Source organism: Notothenia coriiceps, unplaced genomic scaffold (genome assembly GCF_000735185.1).
Source record: "Notothenia coriiceps isolate Sejong01 unplaced genomic scaffold, NC01 NC01_scaffold00036518, whole genome shotgun sequence".
NCBI classification, from domain to species: domain Eukaryota; kingdom Metazoa; phylum Chordata; class Actinopteri; order Perciformes; family Nototheniidae; genus Notothenia; species Notothenia coriiceps.
Window position 1 is genome coordinate 304481 of NW_011369219.1, and position 10699 is coordinate 315179.

The 10699-nt window shown below is 41.3% G+C and overlaps 1 protein-coding gene across 1 annotated transcript; it reads left to right on the plus strand.

Annotated features, from left to right (window-relative positions):
- The first annotated feature begins 934 nt into the window (after positions 1-934).
- Positions 935-9463, plus strand: LOC104963989 (MAGUK p55 subfamily member 3-like). Its single transcript, XM_010792690.1, has 7 exons — positions 935-1068; positions 7519-7584; positions 7703-7821; positions 8042-8119; positions 8657-8737; positions 8932-9069; positions 9374-9463. The coding sequence occupies exons 2-7, from the start codon at positions 7548-7550 to the stop codon at positions 9461-9463; spliced, it is 543 nt and encodes a 180-aa protein (XP_010790992.1). The 5' UTR covers positions 935-1068; positions 7519-7547.
- The last annotated feature ends 1236 nt before the right edge of the window (positions 9464-10699 follow it).

A 10699-nucleotide genomic window follows, 5' to 3' on the forward strand; every position in this document is an offset into this window, starting at 1 on the left:
CAATCATTTGCCTATTAACTGAAATCCCCAAAACACAGAGCAACATATGTCTTTATGTTAAATCATGTTTCTGTCAACTTGACCAATGTAAGGCCAATTTTCCAGCTTTGTGTAGCTCTGTTTTGGTCTCCATCAACTCCTGAGAAGCAATATATTTGCACATGCTAATGTCGTTTGCCAACTTTCATTTGCTTACTACGCCCTTGGCAGGTAGTCAAGAGAAACGTTAAGTTGATATGAGATGAAACTGAAACTGTAAAGCTGAAAAACCAAAACCGTACCCTAAAAAATGCTAAACCCCTAAATAAAGAACTTTAAAATATGGCCAAATATCTCAAGGAGCGATGCCTTGCATGTCAATGATCCCTTTGTTAATATAAAGAATATAAATTAGATAATGTTTAATTGTTGTATACACTGTATACACCCGCAGTAAAATTAACCTTCATGAAGGTAAGGATGTTCAGCTTTTATGTTTAAACCGTTTAAGAGAGGTGTTAATTCAACTGTAAGGTCATTCAAATCATTTTAAATTGACACGTTTACTTTGGGTGTGTGTTGTTCTAAACTAGTCAGGTGATACGTCGGAATTGGCTTCTGTCTTTAAAAAAAAAGAACATCTTGTTTCAAAAATATCTTCTGGTGTGCAGCAGCAAAACAGCTGTACGTGATGTTATTGGCCCTATAGGTTTCACTTCCAGAAAAATAAATGCCTAACCACGTGACTTGAATTCAATGAAAACACAAAATAGAGATATAGAATCTCACAGGCAGCAAAATACAAAATCTCAGCCTTTCTATAGCATTCTTCATCCGCTGATGTTGTGACCGAAGAGAGCATTAGAGCATGTAAAGGGAGGAGGGTGGTTAGGGGAGGAGCTGAGAGAGGGAGAAAGAGAGGGGAAGAGGCGGACACTCAGCGGCAGTAGCAGGTTTGTGAGAGCAGCAGAACAGAGGAGGAGGAAGAAGAAGGAAGGAGGAGGAATCAGAGCGAGAGAAACCGTGTGGCTGCAGTCAGGAGGGACACACACACTGAGAGAGCGAAAGAGGAGGAGAGACAGAGAGACGGTAAGCAGGCCATGTTTGTCTAACGCCTTGGTTTCCAGGCTGAACACGAGGAATTGGACAAGCTGCTATCCATCCAGGGAGTGTTTTCCTTTTTCTTTCTCCGTCAGGCGGCAGGATGTATGAGAGGAGAGCAGAGAGCCGTAGCACTGCAGAGGGATGCAGAGAGATGGAGGAGAGAAAACAAGGGAGGGAGGGAGGGAGGGAGGGATGAAGGGCTGGCATTATGCTCCATAGACATTAGGAAGTAAGAGAGGAGAGAAAAAGAGCAACTGAAGGCAGTAAACATCTGCCTGTGCTGTGATGTGCAGCAGTGAGGGAGTGGGTGTATGGAGGTTGGGGAGAGGGGCTTAGCATTTGAGTGACAGTATGCAGGAGTGTGTCGGCTGTCAACATCATTATTTTTCCCTCCGTGTTGGGGATGATATAAGTTTCTAATGGACCACACCCGGCCTCTGAGATTATACGATGGGTGCAGCTGGGGAAGGTGTGTGCGTGCGCGTGTGAAAGGCATGTTGGGTGCTGGCCAAACATGCTTACTGTTGCCTCCCATTACTGTCAGGGCACTGGATTAGTAGCGTGAGAGCGATGTTCATTCTCGAAGCAGTGAGGAGTCGAGCCAAGACACTCCATGTCCTGACCGAGATGTTGTCACTCAGCTGTGTGTGTGTCTTTGTGTGTGGACACGTATGTGTATATATACCATCCACCAGTGTGTGTTATTTGCCTGTGTTGTGTAAGCATGCATGCAGTGAAAGGCTGCAGTGCAAAACGATCATCCAACCTCTTGCTCCTTTCCTCACTGCTCGGTTAAATTGTATCCTGTTTTGTGACTGCAGAAATAATATCCTCCACCATATTGTAAAAGCATGTCGCTCAGACAGGAGCAGGGTCTCGTCGTCTTGGCGAAGGGAAACAGTCTCTGAGATGCAGCCTGCTGAGAACAGCTTGACCAAGCATTTGTTGTTTTACCATCTCGATGCCAAGGCACATTTTCACAGCATTGTAGACAATACATTTAAAAAAAGAGCTGTTAGGATTGAGAAGGTGTTTCTGATGAACCCTCTACTCCTCACAGGCATCACGATAACCGGCACAGATGGCACATTTTGTCTTCAGCAGCTTTTCGATATGCATAGAGGGCTGCAGAGGCATATTCTCCCAGAACATAAACAATGGAGACTGTTTCCCTAACAAGAATAACAGTCTGAGTTGTTTCTATAAAACAACACATGTTTATATTACTTGGCGAAGTGGCTGTAGTGATTGTATTGGAGAAAAAGAGGAAGTCAGGTGATGGTGTTACAGATCAACACATATTGGTTAAGATGGGAGACTGTTGTTCAATTTGTGTTTCCAACCAACAGACAGCGTTGTTTTTAAAGCTAGACTGGTCGTCCCCTAACCTGGACAAAATAGTAATTAAAACCCAATCCCATGGTCTGTCATAAAACCTTGTCAAGTCTTGTTTTTGCCTTAACTTTGTGGGGAAATAAAACTGCTCTGTTATGGTTAGACACAGATTATCATCCACCAGAAACGTAGACATTGTAGAATAATGTAGAACACAATGTAGAAGTAGACCCCAGCCTCTTCTATAATTATCCATCCCAACTTCCTTCCTAAAAGCTAGAGTAGGATGAAGTAGGATTTTGTTGGTTGTGTGTTCCTATTGGTTGATGGCTGTAAAACTACTTATCAATATAATCACATGATGTGTGGATAAAATAACTGAGATTTACATGGTGTTATTTTGGTTTACAGCTCTCTTATTTAGCGCAGGATCATGTTATTAATGCACTGACAGCGGTACTAATGGATGATCTGTCTGCAATTCAGCGAAATGAGTCTAGATGAACGTTGTATGACGCAGGCTGTTATCTGATCAGCTGACTTCTTCTGACCTCACTGAGGCTCCATCATGTTTGTGTGATCTGCAGCTAAGCTCTTAACTAGATTTGAACTGAAAAAGTCTTTTTTTTCTGCTTGGATGAAATGCAAAAAGTGTGATGATTATTTATGGCTCAGTGACGTTTTGTTGATTTGATGTTTGTAGTCATGTTTTTGAAGTGATGTAAGATAGCAGGAGTGCTGTTCTTTCTGAAGGACTGTCTGAGCCAGGAGCACCTGTTTACTAGTATAGTTGTATAAGACAAGATAAGGATAATGGTGTCATCTATACAGAGCAGTAATACATAGAGAAACAAAATGGTGTTTTCCTCCTGGTGCAAGACATAAGAGCATCAGCATGAACTGCAAAAAACAAGATTTAAAACGGGTACAATAGAATCTCAGGAAACAAATCATTAGGCTGTATGTATGTGGATTCCAACTTTGATACACAAATGTATATTACTGATTAATTTGAAAACTATGAAGAGAATCTAGCTTTTTCGTACCATCAATTGTATACAACTCTTCACTGCCCCACTAAAAACTACAGTACAATAGAGCTTTGGGATGTTTGTACTAACTACTTATGTCTCTTTACTGATTCCAATAGTGATTCTTCCAACAGCCTATAGTTCCGATCAAACTGCAACTATGGAAAACGACATTCTTTTCTTCCCCTAAAATTCGACCACAGTTACCTCAATCTATCCCCTTCTTCCTTAAAGGGGACCTATCATGCAAAATGCACTTTTGCACGTCTTTTATACATGAATATGTGTCCCCGGTGTTCCAGGGAACTCACCAAGTGTCAGAAAATACAACCCTCTCTCTTTTCCTCCATACCCAAATCTCTAAAAACGGGGCTGCAACGGATCTGATACATGTGGATTCTGATTTGCACCTCTATGATGTCACAGAGGTGCACTCCGCCTGTATGGTCAACTCTCCACCTATCAGGGGAATGAGAGGTTGCCGTGGCATGGCAACAGCATAGCAACAGCATGGCTCCAGCTCATGCAAAGACAGAGCTGGAGTGAGGCAAAATGAGGCATGGCTAAAATGCATGATCTGTTTGGTATTTTGAAAAATAAAACTCATAAATATACCGTATATAGGTTTGGCCCTACAATATATTATTCAAATATAGCATGATAGGTCCCCTTTAATATAACCCCACTCAATTTAAAAGTTCTCCCACAATGCCCCTCAGTGATGACATCACCACGTCGTCATAAACTCAGACCATGTTGTCATTCTTCCAGGACAGTTAGTTGTAATAAGAGATGTAATAACCACACACTTTGATTCTTTAAAACATGTAATTTCGAAATGCATGTAATATCAGTTGAAATGTAAAAAAAGGTAGTTTCCCTGAACTAATCCTAAATAAATTTAAAAGGGTTTTCTCCTCAGTTTCTTTAGTTTTCATCAAATCGGGTGATCCTCCTAAGGCATCAAAAGGTCCGGAACTGTCCAGTGCTCACAGTCATGAGTCAGACCCTCATGTATTTACCCTGTAGTAGCAATCTATTCAAATGTATTCCCAAAAGAAAACGTTTTGTCTCGATATCCCTTCCCTGGGATATGTACTGTAAAATGTCCTCATAAATCACCAAAATCAGATTACTCCACATTGAGTCCATGCATTCTCTATATTACAAGTTTATTCCATACTCTGAAGAGTTTGAACGTGTTTTGGCCTAGATGTGTTTCCATTGTATGAAAAGCTTCTTATTTTTACTCAGATTTTGCTGTAGATGTTTATTTGCAATTCACTTCAAAAAAATATTCACAACAAAAAAGACTTAAATATGTGTTGGAAATAAAGGAGGATAGTGGCAATAAATATGATAATGAACAACATATAATGAGAAGCACAGAGCTTTTAATAACATTCCATTCGTGTAAAGTCCTCCATTGTGATATCAAATCCATTCACACAATATCTTTAAAGTACTATAATTGTGCACTTTGAACCTTACAGTGTGAGACATTCCATTGTTTTGCCCATTTATTCCACTCAAATCTACAATTTCATAAGATGGATGGGAGAAGACGGTAGGAAACCTTTGAAGGGTGTCTTTGCTGAAGATGTTTGTTATTGTTATAAAACATCAGTGAAAGTAATTATTGATATGCAGAGTGAAGAACTTTGCCATTCATAGAGACGCTGTATTGACAACGATTTGTATTCCATCCTCTCCGAGTAAAATATAGTGAGGTTTTGTGGAGAAAATCCTTGCTGACACTTGAAAAAGACTCTCTCTTGTGTGTTGAACCCACTGATTCTCCTGACAGAACAAAGGCAAAAAAGAAGAGCAGCCTCCCTCCTCATCTACTCCTCATCCCTCTTTCTGGCTCTGTAATATGTTCTCTGTGCATTATTCATGAGCTCATTGCTGTCTCACTCTGTCTCTGCTGAGGTTAATCATATTCTGATTATGTACCTTCAAAGCACAAGGATACACTTTAGAAATGCTTTGGGAGGAGAGAGAAAAGTGCATTCCCGGTTGCCTTAAAGCAGCCGTATAGGATGCCTTTCCCCCATCTTTCACACATCTTGATAGACTGTTTGAGATAACCTTTCTTAATCTTCTCTGTCCTTCTCTTCTTAATCTTACCCTGTTTTGTTTAGTTTGTCTGTGTTTCCATTACCAGTCTTTGCTATCTCTCACCTGTTGTCTTGCTGCCACTGCAGTCTGAACACCATACGACCTACAGACACAGATGCTTATCATTAGCCCCAAAATAAACAGGATTTTCTATGTCATTTGTTTCCAGCCGTGTTCCTGTCCCGGCCACCTGCCTGCCTTAGCCCTTTGCTCTTGTATCTGATCATCTTGCCTGCATGTTACTGACTGTACGCTGTCTGTATGCCACTGCTATACACCTGTTTCTCCATACTGTGCATTAGCCCATGTCGTGTCATACAAAACACTGACAGTTCACAAACCTGTTCAGTGTGGAACTTTTTCTATGGCTTCGGTAACCAGCAGTTCATGCTTCTAGATGTATTGATTGAATAGTGGCCATTGAACACAGAAAAACAGTTTTGTAAACATTATTATTCATAAAATGTAGTCTGTATGCAAGGAAATACACCAATACAAGATAGATCATCCGGGCAGGCCTCCATAAAGTGGCAGACCCATAAACAGCCCTACACTGAATTAATCCCTTTATGTTTATTTTATGTATACATACTAAACAGACCACCACAATACTGCCAGACAGCTCAAGCCTCTTTTCTAAATACTGTAGATTCAACACAAGTACATCTTTTGACAGAATAAATATGTGTAGAATATGTAATTCTCTACATAGATGTGTTTTAAAATAATCTCAAACAACATTATTGTAGACCAAAACGGTTTATTTATAATTGTTACCACTTCTTCCAATATGCTAATACTCTTTAGCAGCTTAGTTTTTTTGGATTTGCTGCATTTTTGGTTTTGCTGCTGTTTTTCATCGGTTCCTGGCGTAATATGATGAACTCTTTGGTTTATGTTATTTACTTGTGTTCCCAGTGGCAGGAAGTATGGAGAATATTGATTGGAGTAACGAGATATTGATTGGTGGTGGCTGCAATAATCCAGCAGTGCTTTAGCTGACAGTATCTTTTGACTCACTCCTATATCTGTCAGCATATGAATACAGATGTGTAAAGGAAGTTATTCTACAGTGTATATATACTGCAAGAAAATGTAATGTATTCCATTATACTGAACTAAAATGGTGTTCTTAGTATGCAACTATATAGATAACTGTCCCATACATATATAGTTGTGTGTGAGAGGGTCGTACGTACCGCTGATTTATGAGATGTTAGTTATTCAGAAATTATTTTTACCACAGCTATCTGTCGTACTGGACTTTGCAATGCACTGTTATTGGACATTTTGGAGCAGTCAGAAACAATCCTGCACAGCCACCACCAGATTCTTATTCTACAAAAGGTATAATACTCATAATATTATTGGAGGCTAATCTTTATCTGCAAACAGCATAAATACAGGGTTCAAACGGAAAACAAAAGACTTACTAAAGTATGAAAGCTGCACAGCCTTAATGTTAAAGTGATGAATGAAGCTTAACACCTCCAATTATTTGTTACAGCTCTAGTATTTCCATGTAGGTTTTGTGCCAGATACAATCCCACTCTCCTGCACTCATACACACCATCACAACGCTCACAGGGCCCGCTGAGCCTAGGCGTGATTGATAGTACCAGCATGGGCTGTTTATCTTGGTAGTATGGCTCTATAGAGCCAGCTGACTTGCGCATACACACCTACACGTGCGCATATGAGGTTACTGCACTTCAAAAATAGAAAAACATTTCCTGGATTTACAGCATGAAGCCTACAAGGAGATGATATACGGCTATAATTATAGCACATGGGTCTCCGGATGCCTTTACATCAGTTGTACACGCTCACACAATCAAAAATACCATTACCCTTTTTTTTTTTTTTACCTTTTTGTAAGTATATCCTCTTCGACTGAAAGCATTTGTATGGAAATGTTGATAATACTTTTTCGTTCTCCTCCTCCCAGGTTTCCTCCCCTCTTCACCTCACTGACCCATGAAAGAAGCCATGCCGGTCCTCACAGCAGGAGCGGGTGAGAGGAGTTTGTACAGACGCTCCACACATACTGTCCCGTACTGCTGGAAGCTTGCTGTGGTCCATCTGTTTATGTTAATGAACATGTTGTCTTGTCTTATTCCTCTCCTCTGCAGGGCTTCATGAAACGTTGGCCCTGCTGACCTCTCAGCTGCGGCCCGACGCCAATCACAAAGAGGACATGGTCTTCCTCAAAGACGTCTTCAGTGAGAGGAGCTTGGGGTACCTGATGAAGGTGAGGAAGTGTTAATACTCAGTGCCAAAGTCTGATCTCACAAGTAACATTATTTACATTTAGACATATTATACAGCTTTCTACCATTGTTTTAACATGCACAATTTGAAAATATGCTCAGGAAAAAAGTTTGTTAAGTGGATTTTGTTGGTCCTTTTTAAACTTTGCATTCATTCCTGAAACCCTCCCCTCTAATAGACAGCATGTCATTGTGTTTCAGATCCATGAGAAGTTGAGACAGTATGAGAGACAGAGTCCAACCCCCGTCCTTCACAGTGCCTCATCTCTGGCAGAGGATGTAAGTTCATCACACACACACACACACACACACACACACACACACACACACACACACACACACACACACACACACACACACAGACAGACAGACAGACAGACAGACAGACAGACACACTCTCACACACACACACACACACACACACACACACACACACACACACACACACACACACACACACACACACACACACACACTACCTAAATTATTTTTCCCCACTTGGGCACAGCAGTCAGTCACAATGAGTTAGCCCCGACAGAGAAAGCAATGTAGCTATCAAAAGTGAATTTTAATGTTCTCAAAGTGCTGACTCATCCCGGTGCCCATCTAATGAAACTCCATATCCTGCTGCTCTCTCGCTCTTACCAGTTATCAGCGGGGAAACTGCTGACCTTAGCCACTACTTATCTTCCCCTGTGTTCACGTCTGCCGTCGATCCGTCTTCAATTATTGTCCAGTAAACTGCAGTGTGCATTACCAGTATACACATGCACAGGTTCACACCAGGTCACAGCTTATTTGGTTTGTGATTGGCAGGTGACAGAGGAGCTGCAGAGCGGACCAATGAGCACAGAGGAGAAGGAGCTGCTGCACCTGCTGTCCTCACCACATTTCAAGGTAAACACGATTTTATCTTTTGGTCATACAGTAGTATGAAAGTAAGGAGATGTAGCAATAGTATATATTCATGTGGCCAGCTTTCCTATAGACAATAATGTTCCTCTCTGAAGGTGTTTGTAGACATCTGGCTGCAGTCCCTGCTCCCAATGTCAGAGCCGTATTCTCAGCACGTCTGTCTTATGTCCCATCAGGCCGTGCTCTCGGTGCATGACACGGTGGCCCAGAAGAACTTTGATCCTGTGCTGCCACCGCTCCCCGATGACTTTGAGGACGAGCTGGATGAAGAGTCGGTGAAGATTGTGAGGCTGGTGAAGAACAAAGAGCCTCTGGTGAGTTACATTACATTATATGTCACTTGTTAGACGCTTTTATCCAAAGCCACTTACATACTCAATACTGTGGGCAATCCCCACAGGAGCAATTTGGGGGGAAGTGTCTTGCCGAACGACATGCTGACTGCAGTGGGGTTTGAACCTGTGCTCCCCTGATCCGAACAGCAACGCACCTGTCCACTGCGCCACACACCTCCCCCTGAGTTGTGAAGGTTTAGAGTGGAGAACTGGATGAAAAGGATTATGGGATTCAGACCTTCTGCTTTTTACTGATCATGATGTTGTTTGATCTGTTCCGTAGGGAGCAACCATCAGGCGGGACGAAGCCACTGGGGTGGTGGTCGTGGCTCGGATCATGAGAGGAGGAGCAGCCGACCGAAGTGGTAGATGATGCTTCTTTTCATTTTGTCCCTCTGGGCTTTCTACAAGCTGTGTCTCAACAATAGACTAACAGCACCGTTAGTTCCAAACCTGAGGGCTTAAACAAAGACAAGGGGTAGTTAAATTAAAGTAGTTAAAGTAATTAAATACATTTTACCTCCCTAGTGCTTTAAAAATGTTCCAATAAAACATTCTGCGCAGGGTTAATAACAATTTAATCACCACATTTTTTACTTACAGTTTATGGACGTGTACCCTATGACGAGGTGTCCCTAGTAGATATTGCTTTGTGTTAAGGGGCCACGAGCAGTAACGTTTTAAACCCTTAAAGATGTGCAAATCATTTTTTTGGTAAATGTTTTGCTACTGCCCAATCATTTATGAAATAGAAAACGCAGAAGCAGGAAATGCAAAAAAGTTTGCAGCGTGAAAGTCGGCCAATACGCAGCCTTCATGAAGATGAGCTGCCAAAACACCTCAGGAGGCTCCGGATTTGTCCAGCAGTGTGATGGCATTTTCCTTCTTGCAACCAGTGGAAATCAGTGACACTTTTTCACACAAAATATACTGTATATGCAAGGCAAGGCAAGGCAAGTTTATTTATATAGCACCTTTCAACACAAGGCAATTCAAACAAATGAAAGACATTAAGAAAATGGCATTCAAAATCAGTCATTAAAAAGAAAAGATAATAAAATAAACATTAAAAGAAAAAATACATGGATAAAAGTTACAGTGCAGTCTAAGATATGAATAGTTCAATTAAAAGCAGCGACAAAAAGAAAAGTCTTCAGCCTGGATTTAAAAGTAGTAAGAGTTGCAGCGGACCTGCAGGTTTCTGGGAGTTTGTTCCAGATATTTGGAGCATAATAACTGTACGCTGCTTTACCATGTTAAGTTCTGACTCTGGGGAACAGAAAGCTGACCAGTCCCTGAAGACCTGAGAGATCTGGATGGTTCATAATTTAGCAGGAGGTCCAGAAATGCATTTGGGTCCTAAAACCATTCAGTGCGTTTATTAAACAGCAGCAGTATTTTGAAATCTATTTCTTTGACACACAGGAAGCCAGGTGGTAAAGACTTCAGAACAGGAGTGATGTTGATCCACTTTCTTAAGTGTTAGTGAGGTACTCGAGCAGCAGCGTTTCTGAATCAGCTGCAGCTTTCTAATAGATTTTTTAGTGAGACCTGGAAGACCCATTACGAGTAGTCCAGTCTACTGAAGAAAAAGCATGGACAAGTTTTT

Excerpts from the sequence above, each read along its gene's own strand:
- LOC104963989 (XM_010792690.1), top strand. The coding sequence starts at position 7,548 with ATGAAAGAAGCCATGCCGGTCCTCACAGCAGGAGCGG. Across the intron at positions 8,120-8,656 it reads CCTCATCTCTGGCAGAGGAT|GTGACAGAGGAGCTGCAGAG; the intron begins GTAAGTTCATCA and ends TGTGATTGGCAG. Across the intron at positions 8,738-8,931 it reads TGTCCTCACCACATTTCAAG|GCCGTGCTCTCGGTGCATGA; the intron begins GTAAACACGATT and ends ATGTCCCATCAG.